Genomic DNA, 16899 nt, shown 5'->3' on the forward strand with positions numbered 1-16899 from the left:
CTGGTAGAAACTGTCAGCATATGGACAGAAGCAGACAATGTCACATATTTTCGTAATCAGGTTGCCTTGTAATTACGAATTATTTATTTTCATAATGGCAAAAAAATCTTTTACACATGTGTTGATTGACATACTGTAGCACTTTTACAGCCTCATTATGGAGATGTGGAACTTTAATGTGAGGGTGGAATCTCTACCGGAGGAAAACAATGAAGACATCCTGGACAGTTTAAATGTAAAAGGATTTGTCTTTCTTCAAAGTTCACATTTTTTAAAAATGGCAGTGAATTTAAAGAAATGGACTGTGTTTGTCAGAATTTCTCTCTTCTACAATTCAATTTTCTTTTTACATTCATCTCCCTCAATCAAAATTAAATTGTTTCTTATCTTGCAATGTCTTACTCTGAACAGTGTGCAGTCAGGATCACCTAAAATATGAGGTCTGCAATCTACTATGGACACACTAATTTTTGCTTCCATTTATTTTTAAAAGCTAGTGAAGATTGATTGCTAGACTGCATCTTTTTGTGCAAGTAGCCACTGGATCTGTGACTGTTCTCCATACCACAAACAAATAGCAAAGGCTGAACAGCACTGACATCGTGATTTTTCAGAACTGACGTAAGTTGTGCCAATCGAAAAATACCACACCACAAGTCTAAATAAAATGTTGCGCTGCACCATGTACTTTCGAGAAGGATGAACAAAGCTGAGACAGCCCGAGCTTCAGCCCACACATGTGGCTCACATGTGGTTTGGCACACTGTGGCCAGCTCTGGCTTAGATGGAGATGTGGTCTGAAAATTATAAGTAAAATGTCTGGACTGTTCATGAATCATGACAATAGCAGTGATGAGTGCTTGTGCTCCACATGTTGAAAGAGAGGAAATAAAGTGAGGAATCCCATCAATTAATGACCTATATTATGGAAAATGTTAATCACTCTTAATATTATTATGAAATATTCTTACCTAAATAGGCAGGAGTACCGACCACAGATCTTCTAAATGACTTCTCACCAATTATGCGCGCATAGCCAAAGTCACACAGTTTCACCTGAGGAAACTCTGAGTCAGAGCTGAGCAACACATTCTCTGGCTTGAGATCACAATGTACAATATTTTTGCTATGGAGATGTTTCAGGGCTATGAGAATCTGTAAATGACAACAACAGAAGTCCTCACTATCCCTTTTAAGATAATTTCTTTCTACAGCACAGATTAAAGCACAAGGTTCCTTTACATCACAGCTTATTATTATTATTATTATTATTATTATAATTACTGTAAATATTATTACAGAGCAAAAGTTATGGAATATAACAGCCAAACTTCTGAATTATCTATAGAGTCATTGGCAAGATGTGGAGAAATCCTATCTACATAACATCACTATCAATTTATTTGCAGAATAATGTCTTTTTCATCCATTTAGTATCATCAGCACAGAAAATAATTCCACAGGGCATTCAAGTGTGAAAGTATGAAAAAAATTGTTCTGCAGGGTAACAATAAGATGTCACACTGAACTACTTGACCAGCTTACAAGTACTACTCTGCCTCCAGATTTCTGCCCAGTAGACCATCTAGGACTTTTACATATAGTGCAATCCAATGCAATATATAAGGCTTATCTCAGTCTACCATAGTTCTAGTGTTGCCCAGCTTTGTATGCATGCATGTATGTATGTATTAAGTATACTTCCATCTTCGTGTTCTAAAGAACATATGGCTCCACTGTATGATGTTTGTTTATTTCTATTCATTACAGTGTTTGTATTCTACCACGTGTTTTCCAATGGTCTCTTCAATAGATTGAAACTGAAATTTTTTGCTGGAAAACTTTCATAGGTATGTTAACAACTGCCATCTCAGATATAGTCAAGTTCGCACCTTTGATTAAAGAGACTTGTTATCAGGGAACGTTAATGTTTCTGAACAATCTGTTAAGGTATTTTGAAGATATCTTCTTTAAGTTACAAACAGGGGTGGGACCATCATCAAAATGAACAGAAGTCCACACATGAGTTTAATTTTACTCCTGTGCAGTTGTTAAGAATGTGATCATCTACTTCCTGTTTAAAAGATAAGAGTCCATCCATGTTAAACTTATTGTCCCCATTATGGCAAAATAACGAGTGTGCATTTTACTAATTCTGAGATACAGGTGATTAAATGTTTCATTGCTCCAAAATTAATTATGGTAATTTAACAAACTGATTTTTATCTAATTTATTGTTACCACATTTACTAATATTAGGATATGAGATTCGTCACCATACTACTTCATGTTGAGTAGGGCAGTGTGTCAATTGCCTATTCGTTGTTCTGGAATTAGCAAGACATACTGATTTTATATATACCAAATATAAACCAGACTTATTGGATGCCAATTCCAACTCTACTGCTTCAAAATAAACAAGATACATTGCAAATCAAAGACTGAATCAACAGTATAACTGTAAACTAACAATCCAATCCAAAGAAACCTATAAACAGCATCAGAGTCCTCGTCAAAATGCAGTTCAGGCAATGCGACACGCCACAGTTTCATGGCTTAACAAATTCTTTCATACTCATGATTTACTGCACAATCATGTGTTTCTTACACATTATGAGCAGATTCTTAAGTTTTGCTTTAGTTTTCTCATATATGCCTTGGGAAAAATATATTTGGTGAAGGGCATCCCTTTCTTTTTTTAATATTAATTCAATAAAAGTTCCTATCAAATCTGTCTCATAAAACACTGAAAGCAGTTTGTTTCTTTCAGAGTGGAATAGGTTAACACAGTAAACTGGAATTTTTAGGATGCCTTTCTAATCAATTTCAAAGTTTAGAAAACTGTTGTACAGCTTATGGAAGACAACAAATGGATGAAGATTCTTCCTGCAACTTCAAATGAATTGTGTCCTTCCTTGATGGTGGTACACTGGCACAAACATACTTTCCTCCTCTATCGTAAAATAAATTCATACTTCAATGTAACTTGACTGTATGTGGAGTATTTTTCATAATTTTTTCAAGCTTTGTGAGAGAAATTTCTCATAGCAATGATACTGCCGTAGAGGGGAAGCCATGACAGCTAGAGAGTGTAGCACAGTGGCAATATTTAGTCAAAAATGTACAAAGTAGGAAGCAGATTACAGCACAGCCATCTGCAGGTAAGTGCTGATGTTATACCTTACAAAACACAACGGCACCTAAGCGGTAGAAGGTGGAAGCCTTTCCACACCAGCAGCTATGGAAGTTTTTGGTACACATGCTGTAATGCACAGCAGCCCATGAGTGCATAAATATCTGTCCACTTTTGTATTGAATCATTTTTTATTAGTATCTCAGCACTACCACCATAGGGCTGTGTCACTTGGGGCAGCATCCAGAATGCTGTACGGGTCCATAGTTTGACCTCGCATCAGGGCAACCTGCACTACCACCACAGGGCTGTGTCACTTGGGGCAGCATCCAGAATGCTGTACAGGTCCATAGTTTGACCTCGCATCAGGGCAACCTGCCCTGAGCCATGAGCTGCAGAGCTGCCACGGCGCCAGCCAAGCCCTGGGACACAGTGCGCCACTTCTACAATGGGTCACAGCCACTGCTGTGCTGAAGATACCAGCTGTGCCTCAGTTGCCACTGCCTTAGATGTCGAGTCAAGAGGCCGTCACTGATAAAAGCAGTGGCATTGCAAAACTGCTTAGCCATGCCACGCACTGTCAGCATTGTAGCAGGTTACACACACACGTGCACGTGGGAGACAAGTGGATGCCTCAACCACACTATCACTGCTTATAACGAATCACAGTGAAGGGCTGTAATAAAGAAATTTGAAAAGGACAAAACTACTCTATTTACTCCAGTCCTCTTTCAATAGTGACACTGTCAGTTACAGCAAACTTTCTGATAGCCGAGTTTTGCACAGGCGTTTTCTTATGTTTTGTAATCAGACATCACACTGGAGAGAACAAATTTGTCGGGCTCAGAGTTATTGTCACCTTGAAACTGTTTTACAATACAAGTCTGTTTCCTAACTATGGCCCATAATTTAGAACAGCAAACAATGTGAATGACCTAAGCCAGTAACCAGGATAAAAAAAAATAGCTATGAAAATGCAATTACACGAAGTATACATATCAAAGGAAGGAATGTTTTAAGTAGAGAGTAGCCTGGATTGTATGGAGAAATAAACACAGTGCTCCTGGTTGCTGGATAAGGAACTGCTTGGCACCTGTGATGCACCTGGCACCTGTTACAATACTCTACACTGTATCATTACACTGATCGATCGTGCTGCGAGACTGCTGTCCGTGATGACGGCAGATGACATCGTGGCAGACACCATACCAGCTCCCTTGGTAGAAGCACAGTGTCGGTATTGAGAAAGTGAGCAGCGAAATGTATCCTATGTCCCGAATCAGTCATTTGTGCCAGTGATTGTGAGTTACTCACCCAGAACTGCACTTCAGGCAACAGATGGGTTGAAGGTTCTGGAGGCAAATACTGTCCTTGACTGGTTGTGTATGAGGGTGCTTCTTTGAACACGTACATAGGCTTCACTCTACTGATGGAACAGTATACTCCTTGCTGTTCCATAAAATGTCCACAGTCTGCGCATCTCGTTGTAACATGTCACACAGGCTGATGTACAGGCTGTAAAGTTGGCTTCGTTCCCTTAGCATGGAGTATGGCATATGAGATGTCTCTAATTGTTGTATACTTAACATTGTGTTGTGTCATGATGAGTAGCTTTTGATGTGGGCTGGTCGCTTAAAGTTTTCTGTGTCAGTCACACAGCCAGCGATAGTGGCAAAAAAGAGGTGGACACACAGACCAGAGAGACAGTGCAAGCCACTGGAATTGTAAACCTTACTCCAAGAAAACAATTTCCTCAAGTAATACAACATGCGTAATGGATGTGGTGATAAGTGCACAGACATGGAAGTTAATATCTTTTCTTAGTTGAAACTGACAGACAGTATTGCAAAAAAGATAAAGTGGATCACTATTACACGAACTTACAATTCTAATCTTGTCGATATGAGTTCACGTAGTGAATTATAGCCATTGAAAAACAACCAAGAGTTCGCCCATGTTACCCCATTTCTGTGTGACCTGTTACAAAAAATGCATGATCAGTTGACTGTAACTTCGGATGATTCTCAAAATGAGTGATATACATAGACAGAAATGTAGAGTTCTTCTGCTGACCCCGCATCCAGCTAACTTCAACTTCACTTGCAAATTTCTGGCAGCGCCACAATGTAAATAGAGAAACATGATGATTTCAGCTGATCCTCTTTAACTGCCTCTCTCATTCTACAAGTAACAAGTGTTGTCTTGATTTCTTAGGTTGTATATGGTGAAATTGTATAGTCAGTTTTCTCAGGTAGAACATTCGCTCACAAGGTCTCTTAGGCATATTTAACATAGCTTATAGAGCCAAATTTACAGTCAGAACACTTATTTCCCTTTGTGCTAACATTTTGTCTTCACTGTACTTCTTTCAATCCAGATCTCTTTTCTGCAAATGTTTATCACAATCTTCTTGTTTGTTGTTTGAGCAGCTTCTCACTCACAGTAAGCCATCTGAATGCAGTTAACTTGCAACATTATCTTTCTTTAATTTAAAGGCTCCTGAATTGTACTCACAGAATATTTGCAAATAATGCAGTCTTATAAATGGCTACACTATTGGAATACACTTTTGTCCAGCAAGAGTGCTGTGTATAACGAACTGTCGTTTTTCTCTCATAAACCAACACCTTCAACCTTTTACCTGGAACCCACACTCCTATATAAAAGACCATTTCCTCCACCAACTCCACACAGTTCCTGTCCCTTTACCACATGGTACCCTGCTTGTCACTATTGATGCCACCTCGCTTTACACTAACATTCCTACTGCCCATGGCCTTACCACTACAGAGCACTAGCTTTAACATTGCCCAACCAATTCCAAACCACATCAACAACCTCCTTCCTTGTCGCCATTACCTACAAACAAATCTGGAGGATGGCTGTGGGCACCCACTGTGCTGCATTCTATGTGGGCATGACAACCACCAACGTCTGTACACATGAATGGCCACCGACAAACTGGCGAAGAAACAAGTGGACCACCCAGTTGCTGAACATGCTGCCAAACATGATATCCTTTATTTCAATGACTGCTTCATAGCCTTTGCCATATGGATCCTTCCCACCAACACCAGCTTTTCTGAACTGCACAGGTGGGATCTTTTCCTCCAATAGACCCTACATTCTCATAACCCTCCTTGCCTCAACCTTCGTTAGTCACTGTCTTCATTCACCCAGCCCCTTCCCTGTTTCCATTCCAGCGGTACACAGCCGGCACTCCACCATCACACCCAGTCCTTTTATTTCTCTCCTTTCCCACTGCTTCCCTGCCCACCTCTCCTATGCCCTCCATCGAACCTACAGCACTTCACTGTGCATCACCCCCACCACACTATCCCTCCTCCTCCCCGCTCCAGCCTACTCCTTACCCCCACCCAACTGCCACTCCCATCATTCACTGGTGTTGTTGCTCACAGTGTGGTTTCAGTTACTTGAGACTGAAATTGTGTGTGTGGTCTATTTTCGATGAAGGCTTTAATGGCCAAAGGCTTTAATTGTGACAGTCTTTTTGGTATGTTTATTTGCGACTCAGCATCTCCGCTATATGGTGAGCAGCAACTTTCCTTTTTGTAATATTGTTACATTCCATCCAGGATTTTCCACTGTTTGTTTGTCCTGTTAAATGAACAGCTGACATGTTAGCAAACACATTGTTACAAGTGAAGTGACGTAAATAGTGACGAAATACTTTGCATGTAAGAAAACTTCTAAGACTACCCAATCAATGTGTGTAGGATATTAGTGTTAGCACAATAGACTGAGGGCTTTTAACAGAGAACCAAAGTCATGAATGTAGGGCATTCAATGTTATGGCATTACTAAGTATACTCATTTTGTACTTTCATGATAAAGGACATTGCATTTTCTCCAACAAGGCAACTTATTTGAAGTTTTACCACAACAAAGAAAATGAAACTGACTGATGCATGTAAGTAAAAGTCACTAATTTCACACATCTGTTATTCTGGCGTAAGTGGATAATATAACATCAATGCCACAAACGTTTAGTTTCCAGAGTATAATTGTCTGGTCTACAATATCAAAGCTCTCAACAAAATCACATAAAAAGCTAACAGGATAAATTTACTTGTTCGCCTTTTGCCAGGACATCATTTGCGAAGTTTCATTTATTTATTTTCTAAAAAAAATCATTTGCAGAAGTCAAACTGAAAGGCAATTAGCAGAGCTCTGCTTCTAAAAATTCGTCAGTGTATTATTTCCCAGTTATGATTACTTTAATTATGCTTACAGTGTTGCAAATTAACACACCACTAACAACAGAAAGAAGGTCAAAAAATTGCTTTAGTTATAGTATTCAGCTCATGTATACTATTGCATTGTGAATAATTGGAGGACCAAGAGTAACAACTCACTAAATAGTTGAACTGCTGAGTCATTGATAGGCATATAAAAAAAGAAAGAGAACAGCTGTCAGGCAAATCTTAAATCTTCCTCCTAGGCCTGGGCACAACACCCCCTCCCCCCCCCCCCCCTCTCGCCCCCTGTGGCTATTAACAACTCAGAATGGTGAATGTTCAGTGAGTTGTTACCTTTACTCCTTAACTTATTTATAATCTGTCCAGGACTTTCCATTACCATATTACTATTGCATCTGCGTGAGAAAACTATATAATTACACAGAGAACAGAATGGATAGCAAGTACTTGCAATCAGAAGGTGAAATTTCAAGTACTTGTCAACAAAAACATTTGAAATGGAAAAATTTGCGTTCAGCTTTTGAATATTGTATAATTTTTTTCCCCAGAGAGGAAGGAGGCACGTATTGGGGAAGGTTGGGAAGGAGTGGCAAGGCACTAATAACCAAGTGGAGAGGACTTCACTTATAATTCTAGATAATTAATACTTATGGAGATATATAGATATCTATTTGCTGGAAAAAAAAAAAAAAAAAAAAAAAAAAAAAAAAAAAAAAAAAAAAAAAAACTTTTGTCAGTTCTATACTCTGGAAAGTACAAAGTAACGTTTTAGTTTTCCCAATCATGATGTACAACAATCAGTAGGAGGAGTTAACATTAAATTATAGCTTAAATTAGTTTTTAATCTACAGCTATAGAATGTGAGATATAATAACTGTGAACCATTTCAAATGAAAACTTTTGATTATATATGTGATGATTCCATTGGACACATGCCACGAGATGGTTACTTATACTAGAATGATTAAAGAATTGAAACATAGCACATAGCCAATTTTACTTAGTAACTGTGATTGACATTTTTAGTTGTTTAAAATATAATTCATGTGTTTTCTCTCCTTTCTGTTTTTGTTACAAGGATTGTTGCAATCTTCAGATTCATAGTAATTTCAGAGGATGAGTGAACAATGTCAATTTTATATCACAGCAATTATTTATGTGACTGCAGCAACAGAGTACGCTGCTTTGCAGCAAGGAAAATCCAGCTATGAAGGGTAGTAACTAGTAACTGAATACAGTGAGAAAACATTCATTCTTGTTTTTGTGTGTAACCAATGTCAACATTCTCATAAAGAGATCATGTTTATATTAGAGAACTCTGACACTGAATCAGGAATGGACTTCTGCAATGAAGTTAATGGTTTTGTAATAGATAAAGACCAAGTCATGAATCAATGGTGGGATGGTAGAGGCGGAAGCTTTTTACCAAGCTTCATCAGGAGCCATTAATCATCTCAGCTGGCTTAGCAAAATTGTTCATAATTCAGGATAGCCACTACATATGATGATAATGAAATAACATTAACATGCATCAACACAAGCTGGAAAAAAGTAGGCAGTGAGTATCCAAAAAGATAAAGGAGATCCACCAATATTCTGCTAAGATCGGACACTTGGTGCTCTATGGCATTTCAATTATTGAGTGTGATATCTAGTGGGTTAGAGAAAATTGTTGTAATTATGCATGTCAAGTTGTCTCTTGAAATAAACGTATTTCGAAGAATGATTACAGGATGGACACACTGAATCCAAAGTTAATCAAAAACACTTTTTTTTGCGGGGGGGATGGCAGATCAACCTGATCTGAATGTCTGTAATTAGCAGGAAATTTGCCTATGTGAAGGAAACATCGTTAAACTTCTGATGAGGTAAAGCAACACAAAGCTGGAAAATGCCTTTAGGACTGACTTTGCACTTGAAAACATATCTTGATTGTATACCAAAGAAAGAAAAATGAGCACGTAATTCTTATACATGGCAATAATGTAAAAAAGAAAGAAGAAATTAAAATATTTACCTCCTGATATCAAGACAAAGCAGAAAGTTGACACAACTGAGGAACTGACCCACAAATGTGGTTCACAGTCTGCATGGAGGATACGTATCTTCTGCATTATCTTGTATAAAGTGGCAGTTAACTTGTAATAATTTTAAAAATTATCTGGTGCAATATACCAGAATAGCCTAAGCTAATGGCTGATAACTGGGATGATGGTGGGAATTTTAAGTGACAAATAGGAACACAAAACCTGGACACACGATATATTAGGTTACTTAACGCACTATTTAAAAAATTGCCACTGAAATTAATTTTGAATAATATTCTTTGTAAGTCAGACCATGGTAAGCACCTGTTAATAAGATGACAAACATATCCCATATGTATACACACTTAGTAATAGAGAAAGACACAAGGTATTTAATTACTGCACCTGTGTTATAAGGAATTTAGTTATCCGCTCACTTAATCGCCCACGTTCACTTGAAAGAATCATTTCTAGCATATCACCCTTCAATTTTTCCATGACAACAAATATTCTCTCTGGAGTCTCAAACATTCGTTCAAGATTTACAACACCTGCATGGCAGATGGTGTGTAAAATTGATACTTCATTTTTCAATTGAGCTTCCTGCTTTGTTGGAAACCTTGATTTATCAATTACTTTTATAGCAACAGCTCTACCTGTTTTTCTATGTACACCTGAAATGCAAGCACACGTGTTATAACAGCCAGTGAGTAAAATTCTTGTACAGCGTTACTAAGAATGTGAAGTACAATTCCATAAAAAAATAAATAAATAAAAAATAAAAAAGACTATTTACCTCCATAAACTGTTCCAAATTGCCCTGAACCAAGAACCTCATCTGGGAAAATCTGGTAAACTTGGCTCATGTCAGTCACTCTTTCATCAGATTCACCTGAGCTATTATCTGCATCTTTAAAAAAAATATGCAGTACAATGAAACTATGCACTAATGTAGAAACAGCAGACAATATTAGAGAGAGAATAATAAAATAATGGCAGAATAAATAAAGCTATGCTGTCATGCACATGAGTTTCATCAGAGACAAGGGTATTGCCAGGAGTCACCCAGGGAAGTGTGTTAGGGCTGCCGCTGTTCTCTACATACATAAATGATTTGGCGGACAGGGTGGGCAGCACTCTGCGGTTGTTTGCTGATGATGCCGTAGTGTACGGTAAGGTGCCTAAGCTGAGTGACTGTTGGAAGATACAAGATGATTTAGACAAAATTTCCAGTTGGTGTGATTAATGTCAGCTAGCTCTAAAGGTGGAAAAATTTAAGTTAATGTGGATGAACAGGAAGAACAAACCTGTAAAGTTCAGATACAGTATTACTAGAGACCTGGATACTGTCAAGTTGTTTAAATATCTGGGTACAGCATTGCAAAGCAATACGTGATGGAACACACACGTGAAAACTGTGGTAGGGAAGGTAAATGGTCGGCTTTGGTTTATTGGGAGAATTTTAAGAAAGAGTGGTTCACTTGTAAAGGAGACAACATGTAGGTTGCTGATGTGACCTATTTTTGAAAACTGCTCGAGTGTTTGGGATCTGTACTAGGTCGCACTGAAGGAAGACATTGAAGCATTTCAGAGGCGAGCGATTATATTTGTTTCTGGTAGGTTTGAATAACACATAAGTGTTACAAAGATGCTTCAGGAACTCAAACAGGAATCCCTGGAGGAAAGTTGACATTCTTTTCAAGAAACACTATCAAGAAAATTTAGAGAACTGGCATTTGAAGCTGACTGCAGAACTATTCTACTGCTGCCAACATACATTGCGCTAAGGACTACAAAGATAAGATACGATAAATTAAGGCTCACACACAACCGTGAACAGTCTTTTTTGCTTGCTCTATTTGTAAGTGGAACAGGAGAGGAAATGAGATGGAATGGTACAGGGTACCCTCCACCACACACTCAACAGTGGTTTGTGGCGTATGTGGAGAAACAATTTGACATAATGAAAGGAAGTTTGTTTACTTTGCTATATGTTCCATAAATGTACTAGTGTGTGCTCATGCAAGGATGGAGAATGAGATGAAACATGTAACGTGCAAATACATCATATGCTTAGATCATTGGGTTTGAGCTATCAAGTAAAAAAGGACCTTATTATTAATTATACAAATACACCATACAGTTTTTCAATTACATACAGAAAAGCAAGAAAAATCACAACCAGAAAAGCAAATACAGAAAAAAATGGCCTATTTTTATTTATCAAAATATTAATTCAGAAAATAAAAAGTGTTCAAGACATATTGTGAGTAGTCAGTATACCTACTTCCTCAAAAAGACTAAGACAGGATATTCTTGAAGACACTGAACACTCAAATCTGACAGTCATTATTTGAATGGCAAATTATTATTTTATGCTGATTAGCTGCCCTCTAAAATGATACCATCACACATAACTGACCACAGTAACTGAATTTCAAATCACTGATAGCTCCGATATAAATTATTAAATTATTCTGATCGCAAATGTTGCCGAATTATTCTTTTTTTTCTTTTGAGATTTTGATGTTCCCAGCTTTATATTGAGACGTATATCATTTGTATTCGCTGACTGTCGTGTACTACTATGGGTTTCTATGGTTGAAAGTGGTTGTAGGTGGTTAAGCTGAGGTTTCATGTAGGAAAATTTCCTGTGAATAATAAAAAAGCAAAACATCGGCAAGCAGCTAGTTGGCATTGCCCTCAAAGTTCACAGCAGTTTTGAAGTATATAGTAATACATATATCAACAAATAATCATGTAAAGTTCTTTGTTTTGTTACCAAAAAGAGAGAGAGGTAATTAACAAACGTGAGAAATAAGTGAGGATCGAAGTCCAGAGCCTTGTGGGACTTTATAATGTACCAATCTCTGGTCATAATTCATTGTCATAACCTATTTCTTCTAATTGTTCGCTGCTCATATTAAAATACTTTCTTCTGTCTGTCCCCCTACTGAAATTATAGCCATTTATCCAGTTCCAGCCTGATTCCAAGGAGGCATTATTGTCTGTTTACATCTACATCCATATTTACTGTGAAAGATGGTACTTCTCATAGAACCACGTATTATGGTTTCTTTCTATTCCACATGTGTATGAGACATGGAAAAAATGACTGCTCATATGCCTCTGTGCACACTGTAATGAGACAAACTTTTTCTCTGAAGTCCCTATGGGAACAATACATGGAGGGGTAGAGGGGAGGGTGAAGTTGTTGTTTATTCCTTATATTCCTCACTTAATTGTGGCGCTCAGGATTTCCAGCTTCAAGTATCTGCCAATTCAGGTTTTTCAGCATTTCTGTGACACTGTCTCATGGGTCAAACAAACCTCTGGCCATTCATTTTTCCATATTTCATTATGTTTAACATCCTTTACTATGCCTATTAGTTAGGAGACCCACAGACATTAGCTAAATACAAGGATGGGTCTCACAAGAGTTCTGTATGCAAACTTGTATACCATCTGAGATTAACACTGTTTGGCAGTCATTAATTTACATGAACAGCAAGGCTCCCAACACACTTCCACAGGGCATTCTTGAAGTTACACTTGATCTGTCAATGGATCTCTATCCAAAATAACATTCTCTGACTCTCTACCAACAAATTCTCAATCCTTTCACAAATTTCGTTTGATACCACAAACAACCATACTTCGATTATTACATATTGGTGTGGAACTGAGTCAAAATCTCTTGTTGGAAGTCGCAAAATACTGGCTACATCACTGGTGTCATCCTTGGCTTCCAGGATGTCATGTGATAGAAGTGGCAGTTGGGTTCCTAAATAAGTATACAGGGACTGCCTGTTTACATATCTTGTTAACCTTCCTAAATATTTTGTCTGTGTCAACGGCTTCTAGCCAGTGCATTCCAAAACACCATTAACTTGATTAATAGTGATGTTACCCATTTAAGTCAAATCTTTAGGTATACCACCTCCCCTCCAAATGCTGCATGGCTAGTAGAGCTCTTTGGTACTCAAATGATCCTTCTGGATTACAATGGTTCAACTGTTGTTTACTTATAAGCATAGAGTTAAGCAATATGCTTGAAAATGAAATTATTCTAATGGGAAGCTAGGTTATACATGAACATCAAAATTGCAACTCTTATATTCCACTAGAATTTGTCAGAAAGTTTACAATGAAGTCCCCAAGTACTATGTTTTATGTTTAAATGGGTGTACTAAAAGGAAGAATTAATTGCTTTAAAAAAAAAAAAAGCGCTAAGATTTCTTGAAGATGCTGTACACAACGTTACAGTTGAGCAACGAGAACTATTTACAGCCAATTTCATAGTAAAAAATTGAAAATGCTACTCTCGACAAAAATTATGTACACTGATTGCACTATATGTGACACTGTTCTCAACATAGATACTAGTATCACTTATTTATTACCTATTAAAATAACATTATGTTGCAAAGTCACAATTACTGATCAGAAATTTATTGTAATGTGCTGATGGAATCAGCCCAAACAAATACTTGTCATCATGTGTTCCAAAAGATGTTAAGGTCAACAACAAAAAAAAAGCATTGGTTTCTTCCCTGCACAAATAAGAGGTTTTTAAACTGACACGTTACGCCCTACATTTTAGATATCCCTGACCATCTCTGTTTTTATAATGAACTACTTTTTTTTTTTCAAAGTCTTCATTGTTCTTCAGCATTTGCTTCTGTCCCTCTACCTCTCTGTCTTCCTCTTATCCACATTTCTATATTCTTTCTCTATATCCCCACCCCCCATCTTCCCCGTGTATTCCCTCATGTGTTACTACTATCTCCATGTTGATTTCCCTCATTCTTTTCTAAAGTGTCTCCCTTGACCTGAGCTCCTGTAAAGTTTTCTGTCAAATTTGTGAATAGTCTCATTTCCTGGAACATTTCATCTCTCTTTTTCACATGTCAATCTTGTACATGTGTAGAGACTGCCACCAATTGGTAATTTTTTCTTTATACAAAATACTTTGCAGTAGCTCAGCTGCAACCTATGTTTCCCCACACAACACATAGTACTACCATCAATAATTTTCAAGAGAAATTTAACTCATAAACTACATCGTTCATAATATACTTACTGGTGGAAGAAGTTACAGGCATCAGAGCCTGTCGAATGCAAGTTTCCCAGCTTTTAGCTAAGTGAACTCCTACACCAGAATCCTCTGGAGGAAGAATTGCCACACTTCCTTCCCTTACTACAGGATGCAAGGGGTCTTCACCCACATAGTAATCAATGTTGGCCGTCCGGAGTTCAAAGCAATGCATCACATCTGAAACCAGGTATTGCAAGTAATCAAGATTTAAATTACATCATGACTGCAATAATAAAAGTTTCTTTCACAACAAAGTCTGCAAATGACTGGTGTTTTCTCATTGTGGACTGAATTCTTCTTTTATTCTTCTGCCAGGACAGCATATGGTCTTAAGCAGAGAGATCTCATTCATCAAGTGTTTGCACATCACACAAACATTGTTATGTCTAATGGAAAAGTCACTTCATGATGAAGGGCACTGAAGTAAAAATATTTAGTTTTGTGCCATGTGTGTTTCATTCGACCTACTTCAAAATACATTCAATGGCTTGAAATACATTAACATTTAAATGGATGGGATATTTCGGACTTTAAACAGGACATTCCTATGATAAAAAACCAATCCCATTTTCCAGCTTAATGTATATCAGTGTACTTGGTATGTAGGCCAGTACATTTCTCTTCTTTACCTTATGTGCTGTTTAAGTTATACCTGTGTGCCTATGGATGGATGTAGTGCAGCCTCATCTTCTATCAATGCACGTAACTCATTATGCCTTAAAATGTATTCCCAAATTTCTGTTCTTGCAATGTACAATCACAATTTCTGTTCACAGAATTTAGTCCCTTGGATAATAGAGTTTTCAGTAAATTTAAGTCAACAAAACTACAAGCAATAAAATCTTGAATAATCAATGACCCATTAAATGACAACACTATCTACTGTAGTAATGAACTGTTCCGTTTTTCTATAAATGGAAGTTGTCATGAAATTCTGAAATATTTGTCTAAAATGTTCATTAAGTCTAAATACACACCAAACAAATATTTTTTAAATTCACATGAGAAAGAATGTGAACCACATTTACTCACCGCCATGTGGGCTTCGAGCTGTTTCCACAGAAAGTATCTCAGATAATGGAATCTCTTTGTAATACTTGGAGCTTGTGTCATTTTGGAATAATGTTAATGATTTGGTGTCAAGGCGCCAGTAATGTCGTTTCCTCTGTAAAAAGGGAAACAAATAACTTGACGTAACAACATATGGGAAGTAGAATCACTGTCAAGTGAATTCCTCTGAATAAAAAAAATGTGATTTCATCTATATTCTTGTTGCGTCATTATAGACATATTACTGCTAAATCATACACAAAAAAATTTCTGAATAATTTACATTACATTGTTATACCTCCAGTAAAAACAGCAATATCAATGATATACAGGAAACAAACACAACCAGAAAGATATTCGCTTGATTAATAATTAATGCGAGCACATAAATACAAATTCTGTTATGAAGGTGCTGTGCTTTCTCTTTGTGCAATTGGTACAAGCACACTAGAGATAAAGAGGGTGTGGAAGGGGCAGGCAAAGGGTGGTTTGTAAAGAACTCAAATCTATCAGGTGGTATATTAAAGATGGAAAGTATATGTATGTACAATTACATTTGCAAAATGAGGAGCACTCCTGTGCATAAGCACAGTGGCTTATCAATGCACTTGTAACTTTGGTCTGGTGCCATAAGAGTTGTCGAACAGTTCAAGAAACTACAACGGAAATAAAATGACAATGTTGATGTGATAAATGTCTTGACTGCATTCAGACTCAGGATGAGCACAAAACATTCATCAAAAACCTCTTTGGGTTTATTTTGGACAAAGTTAACAATGTCAACAGTGTCAGATTTTATCTCACAAATACTTTTGTTACAGATGTTGATGTCGTCATCTTCAGAACAAAGACTGGTTACTGTTTTTGTCTCTGGTTTCCCTCTATTTCCCTCTACAATTCACTCACTTCCCTCCAATACTAAAGTGCCAATTCCTTAATGTCTTGGAATGTGCACCATCAACAAATTGCTTTTTATGTGCTCCTTACTTCATCCTTTATGTGTTATTTTGCTTCCAAGATAACAGAATTCCTTCATTTCATCTTCTTTGTGGTCATCAATTTTGATGACAATTTCCTGTTAATTATTATTACTCTTAATTACCCTCGTCTTCCTTAATTTTATCTGCAAATCTCACCGTTGGTGTCCTTTCAAAGTGAATTTTAATCCCACTTTTGCAGTTTTATTTTATTTATGATATTGCTTATTCAATACAGATTGAACAGCAGTGTCTCTGTCTTGCACTCTTTGTAATCCGAGCACTTTAAGTTCTAGGTCTTACATTCTTATTGTTCACACTTGGTTCTCATACATATTGTATACTACTCAACCTATTCTTAAGTTCACTCCTATTTTTCTCAGAGTTTCAAACA

The 16899-nt window shown here is 37.2% G+C and overlaps 1 protein-coding gene across 2 annotated transcripts in view; it reads right to left on the reverse strand.

Annotated features, from left to right (window-relative positions):
• The window catches only part of LOC126360778 (serine/threonine-protein kinase D3), a 172316-nt gene that overhangs the window by 62317 nt on the left and 93100 nt on the right, over nt 1–16899 (reverse strand). For both annotated transcript variants that reach the window (XM_050007738.1, XM_050007737.1), the window contains 5 exons: nt 15511–15643; nt 14464–14655; nt 10177–10290; nt 9786–10054; nt 972–1155 (listed from right to left, as the gene is read on the reverse strand). In XM_050007738.1, coding sequence (XP_049863695.1) covers nt 972–1155; nt 9786–10054; nt 10177–10290; nt 14464–14655; nt 15511–15643 — 892 coding nt within the window. The remainder of the gene's footprint in view (nt 1–971; nt 1156–9785; nt 10055–10176; nt 10291–14463; nt 14656–15510; nt 15644–16899) is intronic.

Source organism: Schistocerca gregaria, chromosome 1 (assembly GCF_023897955.1).
Source record: "Schistocerca gregaria isolate iqSchGreg1 chromosome 1, iqSchGreg1.2, whole genome shotgun sequence".
Lineage (NCBI taxonomy): Eukaryota > Metazoa > Arthropoda > Insecta > Orthoptera > Acrididae > Schistocerca > Schistocerca gregaria.